Source organism: Camelus dromedarius, chromosome 25 (genome assembly GCF_036321535.1).
Source record: "Camelus dromedarius isolate mCamDro1 chromosome 25, mCamDro1.pat, whole genome shotgun sequence".
Lineage (NCBI taxonomy): Eukaryota > Metazoa > Chordata > Mammalia > Artiodactyla > Camelidae > Camelus > Camelus dromedarius.
In genome coordinates, this window is record NC_087460.1 from 17,390,981 (window position 1) to 17,410,483 (window position 19,503).

General features: G+C 39.9%; 1 protein-coding gene and 1 long non-coding RNA gene across 3 annotated transcripts in view; one reads left to right on the top strand and one right to left on the bottom strand.

Annotated features, from left to right (window-relative positions):
• BMAL2 (basic helix-loop-helix ARNT like 2) overlaps window positions 1-19,503 on the top strand; it is a 58,016-nt gene that overhangs the window by 3,848 nt on the left and 34,665 nt on the right. Inside the window, exons 2-3 of one of the 2 annotated variants that reach the window (XM_031443899.2) lie at window positions 11,376-11,526; window positions 18,209-18,250. In XM_031443899.2, coding sequence (XP_031299759.2) covers window positions 11,376-11,526; window positions 18,209-18,250 — 193 coding nt within the window. The remainder of the gene's footprint in view (window positions 1-11,375; window positions 11,527-18,208; window positions 18,251-19,503) is intronic. The other variant, XM_064479143.1, reaches the window with a different exon arrangement.
• The window catches only part of LOC116150326 (uncharacterized), a 51,124-nt gene continuing 43,146 nt past the window's right edge, over window positions 11,526-19,503 (bottom strand). Inside the window, exon 3 of the long non-coding RNA XR_004134015.2 lies at window positions 11,526-11,721. This is a non-coding gene — a long non-coding RNA (uncharacterized LOC116150326). The remainder of the gene's footprint in view (window positions 11,722-19,503) is intronic.

Sequence of the window (19,503 nt, forward strand, 5' to 3'; positions counted from 1 at the left end):
AAATGTTATGGTTTAAATCTCCAGATAGTACCTTTACAGAGGGAGAAAAACAAAGATGAAAAGGAAAAGGAAGCGTAAAGAGAAACATTCTTCCACTCAACATGGTTTGCATTACAAGACATTTACAACTGAGCGTCAAGATGACTGCCATAAAGCAGCAGTTTCCAATACACTCAAGATGTTTTACTTACAATAGTTATTAATTTTTTTACTTAGATAGGAAATACACTTTACCATCTGCTGCAAGCGTATCACAGGGGAAGTGGGGTACCACCCACTAGCTTTCTCTTCCAAAACATCTCGGCTATGTGTCCCTCGTACATCCTAGACTCAGTACGTGAGGAAGTCTGCCTTTCCCCATAGGGTTTAAACTCTCCCACATCCAGGCCTTCGCTCAAGCTGTTGGCTGCCCCTGGAGAGCCCTGCCCTGCCTCCCCTCCCTCCCCTCCCTCCCCTCCTTCCAGTCCAGCCTGAAGAAGCCTTGTGTGGGCTTGAAGGCTGAGCTCAGGTGTCACTGTGTTTCATCTGCCTGTGGAGGAGGGGAGCCACTGTAGGAAAATCAGCATGAGCTTTGGAGCCAGGCCATTGGGAATGTGGGTGTAAGTGTATTTACTAGCCATGTGAGATTGGTTGAATTACTTAACTTCTCTGAGCCCCATTTTCCTTGCCTATAAAATGGGGATTAAAAAAAACCTAACTTGGAGAGTTATGCGTGAATTAAATGAGATGCTTACAAACTATTTAGTGAGATCTGACCTTCAGCAGATGATTTTTCCTCTTCTCACGAACCCTTCCCAGAACCTTCACCCATCCCCACCCTCACCCCGCCGCATGGAAATGATTCTCGCTCCTCTCCTGTTTCCACACTGTAGTTTTTTGTGTTCCTATGAGAACACGTGTGCCTGCTTGCCCCGGCTTATTTAGGTACGTATCTTAGCTCCATCCTTGGGCTGCACGTTCCCAGGAGAGCAGGATGGGTTCTTCCTCACCTTTGCGATCTTCCACTCCTTGCACCTATGGGTTAAGTGCCTAGTAAAGTTTTATTGTTTTTAAGTGAATGATGGTTTGAGGTGCCAGCAGGGCTGGTTCATTCATAAAGTATGAATGAATGTACGTACTCCTGTTCCAGGCGGAGACGAAGAAACCGATAAAGGAAGCAGAAGGGTTAAAGAGCTTATAAAACGTATGAGGCAAGGTGGAAAGCAGCCAAACATGTGTCATACAAGACAGAACCGGTGAAATCTATAGTTTAACTGCTAGGAGGGAGCCTCCCCATCCAAAGTTGGAAGAAATTATCTAGTTCATGGGGGAGGGAGGGACTCACAGAAGGCTTCAGAGAAGGGGCCAGCTTTAGTATTGATGGACAGAAAATTCTACGGAGGCGGTGGAGAAGAGGGTCCTTCAGGGCAGAGACTAGGCGTAGATATGGAAACTCGTCAGTGACACGCTTGGAAGAAGTGGTGCGAGGATCCTGCGGCTCTGGCCCGGACAAGTGGAAGAGGAAGGAGTCACTGCCTCGTTAGTGTCCTGGAGGGCTCCCCCCCCCCCCCCCCCCCGCCTGTGATGTGGCGGGACTGTTAACACAGAAGCCTGAGTTACAGGCTGGTGACTCGCCTCGCCTCCTAAAGGAAAGGTCCGTGCATCTTTTTTTTTTTTTGGTTCCTGCTCAGTAGTTGAGCTTTGTATCACCCTGAAAGGCTACTTGTGGCGTATTTCTGATCAGAAAGGAAAAAAAGTATCCTGCCTGATAATTGGTTTTGTGGTCTCAGCCTTCACTCCAGGTCCATCTGGGCCACAGCTTTCTCTCATCTTTTCCTTGAAAAGAAGTAGCTGCTTATATCTTTAAATCCATTTCACATTCTTTCCTCTGAAAAGCATCACAAGTGCAATTTCACTTATTCCCATGGCAGCCCCTTGGGAAGCAGGTTTCTGGACTTCCGTTGTCTGTTAACGTAATGACCTGGGTTGTTCCACTGTCCCCATCACTGACGTGCCCCCGACATGGGCATGTTCTCCAGGTCTGCTCTCAGGCCCTTCCCATGCAGCCATGTACGACAGAGCTGAACGATACCCTCAGCCTTGACTTCCAATATGAACAGTGAAGGTTCATAAACCAAAAGGAATCCAGCGTCCTGCACACCTGAACATGTTCCTGATGTGAAAAGAGCACACCTGGAAACACCTATGTGTGATGACATCAGACGTTCTTAATTGGACTCAGATACAATGTAGAGGATCTGTGGCTTACACGTTACTTAAAAGCAGGAGCGTTAGCATCAAAATACCTCTTCATCTTCCCCTCCACCCAGGAGAGGAGGATGTAGGGAGAAGAGATTGCTGTTGAGTCTAGATAGTACCAAACCCATATGTGTTTTACAGAAACACAGATTTAAAAAGATAGATCAGGGTACAATGTCCAGAACTGAACCTGAACACTTCACAGAGCAGAGATCAACAGAGGTTTAAATGAGTAAAAGATTGTGAAGATTAATCATTGTTAACAATCTGGAGGGAGTTTTGATTAAAATATTGAACACAACCTCCAGCCCTACATTTATTTCTCTTACTAGCTCCCTGGTTGGAGAATTGGATTTCCTCTCTGAGTGACGTGGTCCCCAAAGGTAGGCTATGCTCACACTACCAAGGAGACAAACGCCATTGCGTTCTAGGTGGGCCATCTCTGCTGTAATGAGTCATCCAGGCAGCAACACTGACCTAGAAAAGAGAGACCAAACCCTATTTTCCACGCATCCTGGGGCTAGTGGCTTCTTGAGGACAATTCTCCTTTCTTCAGTTTTCAACCTTGAGTTTCACCAGCACTTTTGGCTTGTCAGTGCCTTTTTGACAGTGATCATGGCTACCTCTGGGACATGTGGTTTTAAGCAAAGCAGCCAGATCTTGGGTGTTCAAATTCACACCTCGAATTTTAGAAGACATCTGGGATATTTATGAAGGGGCTTTTAAATAATTTTGTATCAGCTATGTGCTTAGGAACAGCCTGCAGGCAGCTTTAGATCTGATCATCATTATAACTATGGTGTATCATGTATACCTAGGTAATATTAAAGTAAGAAATGTCACATGGGTTTTATTACTTTTAAAACTCATGGTTTCAGTTTGTTTGTAGAACTTTAGCGTTTTCTGGTTGCAATGTCGGTGCTTCCCTCCGAACCCCCTTTTAAGGGGTCTTTCTTCTTTCTAGAATAATCGCCATTTGGTGAAAAGATACACAAGTATTTTTGTGAACAATGATCAATTTTTCCACTCAAAGCTAACTGAAGATATCTTATTATTTTGTTGATACTTTTGATGTCAGGAACCACTGTGTCTTTTATAGTTTCTGTATCAAACTTGGCATCTCCAATCATGCCTAATATTAATCATGACACTAGCCTCCGTCGTGTTTTCTGTGTACTCATAACCTGCAAGAATTGTACTTTCCTGTGTAACAATGACGTCGGCGTAAACCATCAGAATCTAAATATGTTTGTGTGCCTTTTGGAGAAATCTGCTGATGCTGAAAATGCTGAACGCTGCATTCTTCTTATGCGTGAGGATCAATCAGGCCTGGAGCAAGTTAGGGGACTGTTCTGTTTCCATGTGGAACAAATCCTGGTGAACGACTTGTTCTTGCTTTTGCCCATCCCTGGCTTAGGTTATAGTGCTTATGAAACATTGGCCTTTTCTGGAATTGTCATCAACAGGAAAGCATTCTTTGGTGCTTATATCATTTGATTATGTTCTGCGTAACGACTGAGTGGTTTCCCGTGACTCCCCTTTCCTTACAGTCATCCTGGCTGTTTCTACTCCCCCTTTGCCCCGTTTCAAAAGCTTAGCGTGGACCATTCTCACTTTTTGGTTCTACCAAGTAGCTGATAACTCTTAACTTCTGTTGAGTACTTACTATGTGCTAGGTGTCTAAATGCTTTATGTGGTATAATTCAGTGAATCCTCAGCAAATATGTAAAGTAGGTACCATTATTGTTCCATGTTTCCAACAAGGAAATTGAGACACAGGATTTAAGGACGTTGCCCGAGGTCAAGTTTGTATAGTTAAGTAGCAGAAGCAGGATTTGAACCCAAGGAGGCTGGCCTCAGAGCTTTTAGCCTCTGCTTCAGTGCCCTGCTAGCCCTCTGGGTGAGGTGCCGTTTCTGTGATATGCTGATGTCTAAAACTGAGCTGCTTCTGTTGGGAGGGACTGTGGAATCCTGGCCTACTTTTGGCTTTGAGAGAATCTGAGCTTTGTCCCCTAATAGCTGTGTGATCTTTGGCATGTGTATCACGCAGGGTTCAACCGGAGGAGCAGAACCAGTGGGAGATATGTATATTCGCGATTTATTACAAGGAATCAGTTTATGCAAATGTGCGAGCAGGCCAGGCAAGTTTGGAATCGGTAGGGCAGGCCATCAGGAAAGGCAGGTCAGAGCCCCGGCACAGACTGAAGCAGCCGGCCATAGGTGGAGTTCCTCCAAGGAAGCCTTAACTCTGTTTTTAAGGCCTTTCAACTGATTAAATCAGGCCCACCCAGATTATCTAGCACAACCCTAGGTAACCCTCACCCTAACTCTAACCCTAATCCTAATCTAGGATAATCTTCTTTATTAAGATCAGCTGATTATGGAGTTTAATCACATCCACAAACAACCTTCAACAGCATCACTTAGATTAGTGTTTGAGTCACTGAGGACTGCAGCCAGCCAAGCTGACACAGGAAAAAGACCATCACACAAGTTAGCCTAATTTTTTTGAGCCTGTCTCCGCATAGGCCAGACCATCACTATAGGGCTGGTGTGAAGATTGTGTCAGATCAGGTGTGTAAAGGTTATGGTGCCTGGAATGCAAGGAATCAGTGAAAGATGATTTAATTTGTGGTCCCACCTACAATAGTGTTGGAATCCCCACCTTTGTCGCTCTTCTGGCTGGTCTGATTTACTGCAGTGCTTGGCTGCCTGACTGGTATTCCTGCCTGAAATTTCATCTCAGCCATCTTGGTCTGTTTCTCAAGACTACATTGGAGGCTTAAAGTAGCTCACTACTCTTGATCTTTGAAAAAATGTCTTAGTGAAATCCTGACCCACTGTGTTTATAGCTTTTCTCAATGTATCAGTGCAATACTATAGTGCCCTCCCCCAAAGGTGCCCCCGACGCCTGCTTGCTAAAAGCTAGTGATTGGGAGGACTGCCTTCCCCAATGGCATCAAATGTTTTGGGTTTTTGTTTTTTGTTTTTTTTTAATTTCTGTAGTGACTGAGAGTGGGACATGCATGAGAACTGTTTCTCCAAAATAGGCTGTTGTATTTATGTTGTTTCTGTCTCCTTTATTGAAACTGCAGTGTAACACACAGCTGGGCATCTTATTTCACACTCTGAGCCTCAGTTTTCTTAACAGTAATGTGAGTAATAAATGGAATAGGATATCTTTTGTTCCTTTTCCCTCTTCTTAATCTTTTATTGTAAATTCAGAAAACCAGATTTTTTAAAAAAGGATTTTCTCCAAAAGTATTTTACAGTAGTGTTTAAGAGCAAAACTTGTTTTTTCCAAATCAAAACAGATACTTAAAAGGCAGTACTTAACTATAGTTGAATCAAATAGCAAATAAAAAATTAGCCGGGAAGAGTCTTCATTTCCCTATTCCATCAGATGAGAAACCACGTGAACAAATGAATGAACTTAGGAACGGTTAAAGTCCATAGGAATGAGATCTTTGGCAATGAATGTCACTCAGGCACACGAGTGGGCTATGTACCTTGACACTTTAATATCACGTACTAGATTTTATTCACAGAAATGCATAAATGATACCATTTCCTAATAATTTGTCCTTCCTCTCCATTTCACCGTTCCATCAGCAGCACTCACACCTGTGGCAAGTACCTGGTAGAACTCCAGGATACGCAGGAAGATCTAGTAGGTTTTCAGCTCCATGAAGGAGCAGTGTCTGCTCACCATCATATTCCCAGCCCTTAAAGCACGCCGTCTGCTTCATAGTAGCTTGATGGATATATAGTGATGGAAAGCGGGACGTTCTAGGACCACAGCTGACAAGCTCCACTCGCCAGGTGACTGTCTCAGGAGGGGAACAGGCTAGGACTTTTCCCACCATGCCCTTTCCACCTGTTGGACTATACCTATCATGCTGCAAACTGGAGAACTGGTTTTTGAGTTCATTCTAAGGTTTACAGGCCATACATTTCATATCCCTCTGCATCCAGCTTCTCGCATTCACACCCACGCGACTGGCTTGTGTCCCACCCTGAACACTGTGCCCTGGTGACCAGGTACAGACAGCCTTAGTCCATGCCATGCAGGAGATCCAGGGCGTCTGCTTATTTTAGTACCAAGTCCGGTGGGAGTGATATAAGCAGATGCACATCTAACCTCACACATTCTCTGGAATATAAATGCCTTTGCACAGAAAAAGCCTGGGAAATCCCTGGCCTCCCTTTACTAGTAGGAGGGATGTGTCATATAGGAAACCAGTTTCCCCTCTGGCTCATTTTAAGCCATGAGGATCAACATAGTCCATGCAGTTAACACAACTTAATCCCCGAGCCTCTCTGACACCCTTGCATTGTTTCCAGTCTTACTCCCAGACTGCTTTCCCCAACCCTACGTGGTTCCTGAGTGACTGTTTGAGTCCACCCTAGCCACTCATCTCCCTTTCCTGGTGTCGACCTTTTGCTTACTTCTCTGACGCTTACGTGGGCTCTCACGTTGCCTCCACTGTGTTTGGTCATTCCCTGCCGTCCCCTCTTCGGCTTTTTTTGTTCAACATGCTAGCCGGAAGTTTGGTTTGAAAATGTAAGTGTCATGCTGGTCACTTCTGCGGATGGCATATTTTGAGGAGGCTTAGTCAATCTGGTAGACAGAATCTGAATCCCCAAAGATGTTGTGAGACCAAAGAAGATTAAACTTGACAACAACAACAGAAGGCTAGCACTTAAGTATAAAAAAAAATGCAAATGTATGAAATGGTAAAGAGGTGGCTTAACAGCAGCCTGTAGAGAAGACAGGTTTGGGTTTAGCCAAGGAAAGCCCCGTCTGGGAGTCGGGAGACTTAAACAGTTTCCTTCCTCCATCAGCGTCTGGCTGGGTGGTAAAGGGCAAGGGACGTGATCGGCTCTGGAACTCTGCTTCTCTCTTGGAAAAAGAGGGAGTTATTCTAGACCATCTGTAGTGTCAGTTCTAAAATATATAAAGGAATGAAGCAACAGCATGAAGTGAAGGTTCAACATATAAAATAAAAGTGAATGCAGTCTTCTAAATAATGAAAGTATAATCAAAACATTATCACTGAAAGCTCCTCTCTCTGTGGACGAGACATCTCCTAGGTGTTGAATTCCGATTACACCACACATCAAAAATCTGTGTCCATCTGTATCTTTCACGTGGCCCTGAGCCCGATGTACATACCCAGTTCACATAAGTCATTAATACCTAATAACTGTCCAACAGAACTTCATAGATTCTAAAAGGCTTCAACATTGATCTCATTTTTTTTCCTTATAAAAGCTCTGTGGGGCAACTCTAGTCTGTATCGTAACCTCTGTTTTACGGATGAGGAGTCCACAGAGAGGGTGGACGACTCACCTAGAGCCACACAGTGAGTCGGGGCTGGGGGGCTGGCGGGGGGCTTGGATGAAAGTGCTCTTGCTGTGCCCGGGGCCCCCTCGTGGCCATCCAGTCCCACGGTCAGTGGCGGCGGTGGGCTGCTCCCGTGCAGCGGGGGCTGGACTTGAGCTCAGATCCGTCAAGTCCGTGCAGTCGGGAGGTTCTTCCCTGAGAGTCCTCAGGCATCAGTGCGGGCTGGCAGGGCTGCTCAGGCACTCCCCATGGGGAAAAGCAGTGCCTTTGGCAGGCCAGGCGCTGTTCCCTGCCCCCAACAGCTCTTTCTGGGCTGTCTGACGCCACCGTTCTTTCCAGAGCATGAAACGTGGTGCCCAAGGGATGCTTTCAATCAGTTATCCAGTGTGTTATCTGGTGTGGCTGCCACTTTCTGAAATCAGGACAGTTACCTGCCCTCCTGCCTCTGCAACAAAGAGAATCCTCTGTAGGCAGATAACGTGTGTGGGAAGTTTCTTCTTAACTCTTTCTTAAATACTTCACCAAGATCTCTCTTTTCACACACAGTTCAGGACAAGGGTCAGTCTGGACTCCTGTGCATTTGATTAGAAACTCCCTGTCCCTTCTCTTTAGGAAAACATTAAAATGTTCCTTGAAAGTGGCTCAGTGGCTCCGTACAAGAAATATCTTCAGCAACACCAAGTTCACGGCGTCCACAGTCTGTATTTACTCTTTGGGTTTAAAAAACAATATGAGTACCTGCAGATCTCAAACTCCCAATCTACTATGTATAGAATAGATTAACAACAAGTTCATACTGTATAGCACAGGGAACTATAATCCAAATATATATTTTTATTGAAGTATAGTCAGTTTGCATTGTTATGTCAACTTCTGGTGTACAGCATAATGCTTCAGTCATACAGGAACATACATATATTTGTTTTCATATTCTTTTTCACCATAAGTTACCACAAGATACTGAATATAGTTCCCTGTACTATACCGTATGAACTTGTTTATCTATTTTATATATACTAGTGTGTATCTGCAAATCTCAAACTCTCAATTTATCCCTTCCCACCCTCTTCTACCCCAGTAACCATAAGTTTGTTTTCTGTGTCTGTGAGTATGTTTCTCGTTTGTCTTTTTTTAGATTCCACATATAAGTGATATCATGTGGTATTTTTCTTTCTCTTTCTGGCTTACTTCACTTAGTATGACGATCTCCAGATCCATCCATGTTGCTGCAAATGACATTATTTTATCATTTTTATGGCTGAATAGTATTCCACTGTGTATATATACTACAACTTCTTTATCCAGTCCTCTGTTGCTGGACATTTAGGTTGTTTCCATGTCTTGGCTATTGTAAATAATGAGACTGAACGTTGGGGTGCATGTATCTAGAAAGGCTATTTTTATGTGTTGATTTTACATACGGCAACTTGATACACTTTCTAATTTTAATAATTTATATGTTGGTTATTTTGGGTTTTCTGTATACTCAATCATACCATTTCTCAACAACAGCAAAAAAATTTTTTTTCTTCCTTTCCAATTCTTATACTTTATATATCTTTCTCTTGCCTTATTTCACTGGCAGATCCTCTAATACAGTGTTGAAAAAGGGTAGGGACGAAAGATACTGTTTCCACTTGTAAAAAGAATGCTTTCAGTATTTCTTTATTGATATTTCTGAGTCTATTGAGATAATAATATTTTGCCATTAAGCTGTTACCATGGTAAGTTATATTGATTAATTTACAGATATTAAACCAGTCTTGCATTCCTGGGATAAAACTATTTTGGTCATGATGGGTTGTTCTTTTTATACATTTCTGAATTTTGTTTGCTAGTGTTTTTTGTATCTTTGTTCATGAATGAGACAGGCGTATAGTTATCCGTTCTAAAATCTGTCATTATCAGATTTTAATATCAAACTTATATAACCTCATAAAAAAGACTTGAGGGACAAGGTATTCCTTCTTTTTCTGTTTATTAGAATAGTATGTGTAAGAAAGAATATAAGAATATTCGTTTTTATTTCTTTTTGCTTCATTTTTTGTCAGTTAAAATTCCTTAGGAATTTTTCCATTTCATCTAAATTTCTTAAATATTTAGAAGAATATTTTTCAAGGTAATTTATTATCTTTTAAACCTCTGGAGCATCTAAAATTATGACCCCCTCTTTATTCCTATCTTTATTCCTTTATGCCCTCTTTCTTTTCTTTTTTTTAATTCTTGTCATAGGGTTATTAGAGTTTTCAATCTTTTGGAAGAAACTATGTTTAGTTTTTTTGATCTATACTAATTTGTATTCTATTTCATTATTTCTGATATTGTTTTAATGATTTCTTTTCTCCTAATTCTTTAGATTTATTTTAGTCATGTTTTCCTAATTTCTTAAATTGTTAGCTCATTAGATATCCATCTTTCTTTATTTAAACATTAATGGTTAAAATATCCTTCTAAGTAATGCCTTCGTTATACACATTTTGGTGTAAAATATTTTTATTATTTAGTTCCACACATTTTGTAATTTTTACATTGGGATTTTTCTTGTCTCATGAGTTATTTGTGTATTTCTTGATTTCCAAAGATATAGGGATTTTCTGGCTATCTTCTTGTCATGGTGTCTAGCCTAATTACAGCGTATCAGATGTTTCATGTATAATACCAGTCTTTTTGGTCCAGTATAAATGCCCCATGGGTGCCCCAAGATAAACGACACTGGATTTTGAAGCTACTAGGTTTAGCAGTCTGTATATGTCTATTGTATCAAGTTTTTCCATTGTGTGGATCAGATTTTCTAAATCATTATTTTTGAATGCTTACTCTATCTATTATTGATAGAGATGTGTTAGAAAGCTCCCAGTATTACTGTAGGTTGACTGAATTCTCCTTGTAAATATTGCTTGTATATTTCATTCTATGTTGTAAGGTACAAATGAGCTTAAACTCGTTAGGTCAATTTTAATATGAAAATATAGTTATTCAGGGAGGCCTACATAGGGGCGGTAGATTATTTTTAGTTCAGTGATTCTGATTTTTACATTTTATAAAACATTAAATAAACTACACTTGAGTAAAAGGATTTTACTATCTCATTTGGCAATTCAGGATTAAAAATACTCATGTCCCCTGACCTGGTTAACTCACTTCTGGGATGCTATCCAAAAGAAATAAATGGAAAATGAAAAGAAATAACCAGTAGATAAAAAGCTTTATACATATAGATAAAAGCAAAATACACATTTATAATGGTGAAAAAATAAAAACAAACATAGATTCCAACAATAGAAGGATTGTTATGTAACTATGCCACAGATACATGATGGTGTGTTATGCAACCATTGGAATCATTTATAAAGAATTTGTAGTAACAACACTGTAAAGTTATTATCATAATGATATATAAATAACAGAATATACACTATGATTTTAACTTCTATAATGACAATTATAGAAAAAATTCAAAAGGAAGTATTTCTAAATAGTAATGTTGGTTGGAGAAATTTGGTTTCCCCCTGCCCTTTTTACTTTTTTTGTGTTTTCCATATTTCCTGCAATATTCAGGTCTGTTTCTTACAACTAGATGGGGAAAATAAACTTAAAAATATAGACGACCAAATACATTTCTAACTAATATTTGGGTATGTATATTTAGTCTTTCTTATGTTATGTTGTTATTTAGTTGACATTTAAAAAGTATCAAAGTAGAAAGCCATTTAAAATGTGTGATGAGGATATGTGTAAAGTAAAAGTTCATGTTTCAAACAGATGCCTTCTTGTGCTTTCTGTCTCATAGGTAAAGTGTTGATCCAAGAGAATCAGTGTGTTGCTTCCATGGTTTCCGGTCATCTGAGCCCGTGGACAAAACCAACAGCTGTCGGAACCTTCAACCCACATGTGACCGAGTTTCCAAGAAAACGAAAAGGAAGTGATTCAGACCCATCCCAGTAAGCGAATTTGTTCCCCTCACCCTGTGAAACCTTTGACTCTAGGGGAAAAAAAGAAAGAGATTACTTTTTAAATCATAAAGAGATTAGGGTCAATTATTTATCCACCCAGCTGCCACCTCTGCCGTTGACTGATCTGGAACTTTTTCATCCAACTCTGAAGGTCATTAGGTGTCCGGGAAGGTCATCTGGAGTCTGAAAGACATAGGAACATAAGGTTGATTTGCTTAATGTTTATGGTCACAGTGAGATGTTTGCCTTCCTACCCGAAATACTTAACCATGAGGAAAACATCTTCTTGAATGTTTGGCTGGCTTCTCGCCTTACTCATCATTTAGGTAATAACTGACCCCTGGTCATCTGTGGCCTCTTAAATAAAACACTTGTTTTCCATGTTAATTAAGCCAAGCAGATAATAAAATCAGTGTTAAGGATTCTTGTTATCTCCTTGTTCATTTTGCTTGCTGAATGCAGCTTGCAGTTCCAAATATGCTAATGACCTCCCCAAATTTAGGGTTTAGTTGGTGAAAATAATAGGGCAAGGTAAATATAACAATCAAGAGCCATTCATTTTAGGCTGGTCCTTTACATAAATGTGAAAGTCGATGATAGTTCTCCGTTATGAATGAAGGGAAATGAGGACATAATGAATCATCTTAGCTCTTTTTAATTTAGTTCTTCCCAGTATACTTTATAATTTAGTTTCAATTTCCAAGGCAGCAGAATCAGTGTTTTTTAAATGGAGGTACCAACGCACTTCCCAAGCCACATTTAAATGACTTGAAGATTGCCCGCTGTTTTTAGTTGTCTGTATTCTCTTAGTGTCTTCCAATAATGTGAATGATTATAAATGACTATGTTTGACCAAGTGACAGTCTGTTTTGAACTGTTTGCTGTTCCACATGCTAAATTAGCGGTGTAGTCCCTGCTCACTTGAAGCTAGAAGTGACTGTTAGTCCTTTTTATTTGCTTCCTTTTTCTCCAGAATCATAAGCACCATTGTTCTTTCTTAATATCTAAATAAGACTGTGGCTTTTAAAGTGAAAACTAGAGTCACACAATTTTCTGCCATGTAGTGGGGCATGGTTGAGACCTTACAGTGATTTTTTGAGAGTGAATGGAAAGATGAGGTCAGTTTTAAGGGAAATACTAGAAACGTGCAAATTACTGACAGATAGTGATTTTTTTTTTTTTTTTGGCAGTAGGCAACGCTAAAGATTATTTAGTCAATTGCCTGCCTTTATAGAAAATGAAGTAGCTAGGACTCAGAGATATCAGGTTGTTTGCCCAACATTATCCAGCCAGTTGGAATGCCTGGTTGTTGGTGTGCAAGTTTTTCACCACGCCCAGCTTCCTGTCTCTGTGCAGCTGGACAGGGTAGGGTGCTTCCAGCACGTGACGACAGCCATGCTTTCCGCTTCCCAGCATGTCTGAGGAGGGGTGACCCAAGACCTCCTTCCTTCCAGGTCAGGAATCATGAAAGAAAAAGTGGTGGAAAAGCTTTCTCAGAACCCCTTTACCTATCTCCTTTCGAACAGGGGTAGAAATATCAGCATCCAGGGGCAGCAGGTGAGTCCTGGACCATCACTGGACATCATTCCTACCTGAAGAGGGCGTATAGTGGCAGCAGAAAGAGCGTCTGCCCCACTGATTGGCTCGTTATCTATCCCCGGGCTCCTCCATTCTGCCCCAGCCCTTTCATCCCAGCATCTTCCATTCTCTCTAATGAGATGAGGGATGTCACAGGACTTCACGGATTTTACAAAGCCCTGGTTGTATAGCATCCTTTCCAGAGACTCAGGGCGCAAAAGCCCGTCAATAGATAGGAAGTTGATCTCACTGGTGGAGCCTCTGAGTTTTGCATGTTTTTAAAAAGAAGAATGTGTGAGAAGGTTCACCCTTTCTGCAGCCCTGTTGGTTCTGAGTGGAAAGCTGGTTCTGTAAAAGGATCATTGGTGAAGATAGCCTGGAATGTGGTCATTAAACATTTACTGAGTACCTACTATGTGACACCCAGTAGATGGGGAAAGGAGACATAAGACATGAGAAATTGTACAAGTGGGAAAGATACAAGTAAGTAATACACATCATGATACCTGCTGTGGGAGGGACCCTAGGTGTTATGGCAACAAGGAACGTTGGGCATTTAAATAATACTGGGATCAGGAGTGAAGGACAGTTTCCTGGAGATGTTGACTTAAGCTGAGCTTTAAGTGAAGAATGGAAATGAGCCAATCAGAGCAGGAGTAGAGAAGGCATTTTAGGCAGAAGGAGCAGCTGTGCACAAGCACAGGGTCTGAAGCGGCACACTGCTGATCGGGGGCAGCAAGTGGTGGTCACGGTAGAGCGGGGGTGCACGAAGAGGCGGGTGAGCTGTGAGGCTGGAGGGATGAATGTGGACCAGGCCATGAAGGGCTGCTGAATGAGGAATCTGGAAACTGTCTTTTTTTTTTTTAATTGAGTTATAGTCAGTTTACAATGTTGTGTCAGTTTCTGGTGTACAGCACAATTCTTCAGTCATACATGAATATACATCTATTCATTGAAAATTGTCCTGAATGCAGTAAGGAAAATGGAAGGCTTTTAAGCATGAAAAAGGATTTGATCAGATGATGTTTTTTTAACATTTTTGCTTGTCTTTCTACTTTCTTAAAATCTTTTTATTGTACTAAAGTAATACATAACATAAAATTTGCCATTTTAATCATTTTATTTTATTTTTTTAAATTATTTTATTTTTATTTTTTATTTTTTAAATTTTTTATTAAAAAATTTTTTCAACATTTTTTCATTTTAACCATTTTAAACATACAGTTCAGCGGCATTAATTACATTCGCAGTGTCGTGTGACCATCACCTCTGTTTCTAAAACTTTTTATCACCCTAGTCACAAATACTGTACATTAAACAGTAATTCTCCATACCTCCCTTCCCCCAAGCCCCTGGTAACCTCTAACTTACTTTCTAGCTCTATGAATTTGCATATTCTAGGTATTTCGTATAAATGGAATCATACAGTATTTGTCATTTTGTCTCTGGCATATTTCACTTAGTGTAATGTTTTCAAATTTCATCTATGTTGTAGCGTGTATCAGAATTTCATTCTTTTTTATGGCTGAATAATATTCCATTGTGTGTATATTACCACACTTGGCTTATCTATTTATTTGTTGATGGACATTTGGGCTGTTCCCACCTTTTGGCTATTGTGCATAATGCTGCTCTGAACATAGATGTACAAATATCTGAGTCCCTGCTTTCAGTTCTTTTGGGTATATAGCTATGAGTAGAATCTGGGACATATGATAATTCTATGTTTAGTTTTTGAGAAACTACCAAACTGTTTTCCACAGTGCCTGTACTGTTGTACATTCCCACCAGACATGTGTGAAGAGATCCAATTTCTTCAAATCTTTGCTGACACCTATTTTCCACTAACAAAACAAAAACTATCCTAGTAAGTATGAAGTAATACAGGCTTATATTTCAAAGGATCACTCTGGAAACAGTATGGAGGAAGATCTAGCAGGCAGAGAAAACAGCCGAGAGATGGTTTCTAAGGAATAGGTTTTCTGAGCATTGGTCCAAGAGAGTGGCTCTGGATAGGAAGGGCATGGAGAGGCAGGGACATATTGTGACACATTTAGAAGATAAAATCTCTTAAGATTTCATGTTTGTTTATGGGGGAGCAGAGATTTAAAAAGCTTCCGAGTTTTCTGCCTTGGACACCTAGATGGAGGATGGGATTATTGTTCACCTAGATTGAAGGGAAGGTGATGAGTTCTGCTTTGGCCACAATGAGAATGAGAATGAGAATTTATGAGATCTTCAAGTAGGCAGTTGGGTATGAGGGTCTGGCCTTCAGGGTTGAGGCCTGGACCAGAGATGGAGGTTCAGACACCACTGATGCACAGAAAGCAAGTGCGGTGCAGTGACTGGCATGGGTGTAGACACTGGGGAAGCGTGTGGAGTGGGAAGGCTAGGGGGCTGAGAGAGGAGGGGAGTCCTGCCCAGAATGTGAGAAGGCAGGGCTCTGAAGTGGGAGCGGCATCTCAGAAACCAGAAGGAGAAAGTAGCAAGTCTGGAGAATGTTTTGATCATATTTGCTTCCAGTTTCATTTGTCCTTGCTTGATTTAGGGAGAGGGCCTATATTTCATTTGAAATGCAGTGAAAGCAGTTTTCAAGAAAAGCTTGCACTATATTTTGAAACAATTATGTTACTATACTATAAGCTGCTACGTTAAGAAAATGCATCTAAGTAATGCGAACGTTAATAATATCAGACAGCTAATTAAAATCCAGAAGTAAAAATATTATGACAATAGACCAAATGCCAGCAAGGAGGAAAAAATACAAAGAGCAAACTTACTAATTATCGAGGTTCATGCTGCAAACAAAGAAATGAATTGTTAGATTAACAAGATCATGCCTTATTCTATTCTGCAAGGGACCATTAAAGAAAAGTGTATTTGCGTAGCCTAAGTACAATGGATTTGGATTTCACCAAGGAGGCAAGTTCAGTCAGTGAGTTAGATTTGCTGAAACACGTATAATCAAAGCAAAAGCATGATTTACACCAGCCAAACTTTACTTTTTGAAATTGAAGTAATGTATATGTTTATACAATTCTAGACCATTAGGAAGAAAAGTATTCACCTGTATAATTATTTTTTTATTTCATCTTGTTTAAATATGAAGTCAGGCTGAAAAGAGAAAAGAAAAAAAGAAGCTGACTTAATTTGACCCTTTCTTTTGCTTCAGAGAAGCTGTTCCATTTTATACGCACCAGCCACGGAGCAGGCTGACAATGATCAAGGCATAGAGGAAGGCACAGAATAAACTTCACCTGGCTTCCTGTTAGGTCTGTGACCTTGAGCAGTCACCTCGCTGGGCCTCAATTCCTTCATCTGTAAAACGGGGGTAGTAACAACTACATGATTCTCAAATGCTGTGAGACTCAAATAACACAGGTGAAAGTATTTTTGATCAAGTATCATAAATATGAAAGCTATTCTTTATTTAGACAGTGAGAAGAAGAAATAGCCTTTGGACCACTAGGTCCTTTTTATGTGGGATATTTATACACATCTCTTCATAAATTTGATTATATTTTCTATAAACAGCATGTATTTTTTAAGCAGAAAAATATTAAAACCTCAAATATATCATGTGAATAAAATAGTTCAAAGGGAGGTCACGCTTTTTTGAAGCCTGGAAAATGGTCATTGTTGAGTCTACTAAGAGAGAAATATGGCACGATGAATCAGAAGCCATGAGATGGTTATCCGTAAGTTGTACTTGTAGGGTTTTATCCTAAAATAATCAAAGACGCTTGCATCACAATAGTATTAGCCGCACTACTTATAATACTGAAAAATTAGAATATTGAGGTATCTAATAAGAGAAAATTATTAACTAACTTATAGTATAGCTAACCAATGAGCTACTATTTAATAATTTCAAATCATGTTCTTCAAGAGAATGTGAAGCTGTGGGAAAATATTCATGTTACAGTGTTAAGTGAATAAGACAAATGAAAAATTTTACACTATGATCTGAAGTTTATGTATATATATGTTATATACACATAACATATGTGTAACACAGAAACACCTACATAAATACCTTCCCCCCCATCCCCCCTTCCCACCATGGCTAAGTTAAAGAGTCAGAGCTATTTTTTGTGTGTATTTAGATACATGTTTAGGAAAGAGACCCATTAAAACACTAACTGTGATTATTCCCATATGAGATTGTGGGAGCTTTGCCCTGAATTGCCCTAAATGCCCTTTCAGAAAGTGATGTATTTGGAAATATATTTTTAAAAATATGTATTTTAAAAAAGCTATTCAGCCTCCGTAGTTTTTTAATGTGGAAAGTATTCTACCACCATCAATATCTTTCACTTTGGTAGTGATCTGACGACTGCACTTCTGAATGAAGAACCACACATATGTAAAGTATATATGTATATGTACATGTAAATATTGATACACACATAAATACATTTAGTATATTCCACTAGGGAGTATACTAATGTGTAAATTAATATTAGTTGCAAATGATCAGTTTACTATTTTCAAAAGTATTTCCTACCACCTAGATGAATTTTCGGGCAAAATAAATTCCTTTTGGTTAAAGGTCTGAGATTCTTAATGTATTTTTAGGCTAGTTTAATAGCGCTAATATAAAAAAGTTTTACTAAGCCATCAATTGTTTTAAGAATAACTATTTTTTAAAATTTTTTTTCATTATTTTTTATTTAACGGAGGTACTGGGGATCGAACCCATGACCTCGTGCATGTTAAGCTTGCGCTCTACCACTGAGCTATACCCTCCCCCCTAAAAATAGCTATTTTACTTAATGTTGTTTCTGTGAATATTATATCCCTCTTTCAAGATTGGCATAGGGTAATTTCTAAATAAAGCACCAGTTGTTACTCATTGTCAGTTATCACAGGTTTTGTTGCCCGATGGGGATGAGGTGCCTGTCAGCTTTGTCAGGAGAACGACTCACACGGACAGCGGTGGTCCCTTCAGTTAGGCGCTCGGGGTACCACGTGTAACTGAGGACTTAATAGGCATTAGGATGATTGGACTGAATCTCACCTTTGTCTCTCTCTGGACAATTACAGGAAATCTGTTTCATGTAGTTTGATATTTTATCCTGCTTTTTTGTAGAATGGAAGATGATGAACAACAAGTAGAAATGAAGTCCTTCAGGTATATTGACCCGTGGAGAGGGTACCTGGTGGGTGGGAAAGGTCGCACGTGCCGACCTGCTTGCTAAAGCGAATAGTGATGTCAAGACAGAATGAATTCAGCAATATTAGGTTCTTCTCGTATGTTATGCTCCAAGAAGCAGTGATCATCAGGTACATAATCTCTTTCTTCTCCATCTACTTGAGTAACATTTTGGCTTACGTGTCTTTAAATTTATCCCAGAATAGCTGTTTATTGAAAATAACTATTATTTTCTGTAAGCACTAGAGAAATCCTGATTCATCCTATAAACAAATCAGAATTACTTATAAGGAGCATCTGACTATTAGGAATCCATCACCATAAATTCTGTCAACTGTTTCAACATCTTCTTTCAACATGAACACATTTTTTTTTCTACACCTGACAACACGGCCAGATCTCAGTTTTGCTTTTTCTCCATTTATTCTGTTTTTTTATATGATTCTTCAAAACACTGGCATGGTTCAAAGAGACAGAAACAGTTCACAGAATTAAGAGCCAGAGCCCTGATAAATTACTAAGCAGAGAACTAGCCTCTGGGTAAATATGCCTGTCTTTGATACAGTCAGCCAAGAAATCTTTTCTCCTTTAAGTAAAGTACCTTGTTCAGAAACTGGCTGTTTCTCCTTCCTCCATGTTTCCTAGCCCTGTCATCATCACCTATTATTCTCACATTGTTCAGTCCCATTAGATTGCTCCCACCCATTCTCATCTCCCTCCCAACCCTCCCTTTGAGAGAAGGTACCTCTGTCCCTTGCTACTGTCCATGGTAATGGGTAATATTGTTAGAAAGAAGAGGTGAACATTCTAGCAAAAGATAACTATAATATTTTTTAAATCATATATCTTTAATCTAAAAATTGCTCACGAATAGACCAAAGCCTGAGTAGATAACTAAATTTTATGTAAATACACATGTAATTTGAATTCCATCCCATTCACCCCAGAGTCCGTATTTTGTTTCAGGGGTGGCATTGCCCAAGGGTGAGTGGTTGGGGTGGGGCTGTTAGCTCCATCAGTGCTTCTCCCCCTTCCCCTGACTCTTCCATATAGTTTAAAGTCTCTAAAAACAGATCAGGACAAGTCTTCTATCTTCCCTCATTCCCATTAGATTGCCTTCCCCAAATTCTTCTTATGTAGACATTCTGGAGTTGCCATGATCTGAGTGTTGTAGGAGAAACAGACAAATGTTTATACGAAAGTCTAAAAAGTAAAATTACCTAATTCTTGAC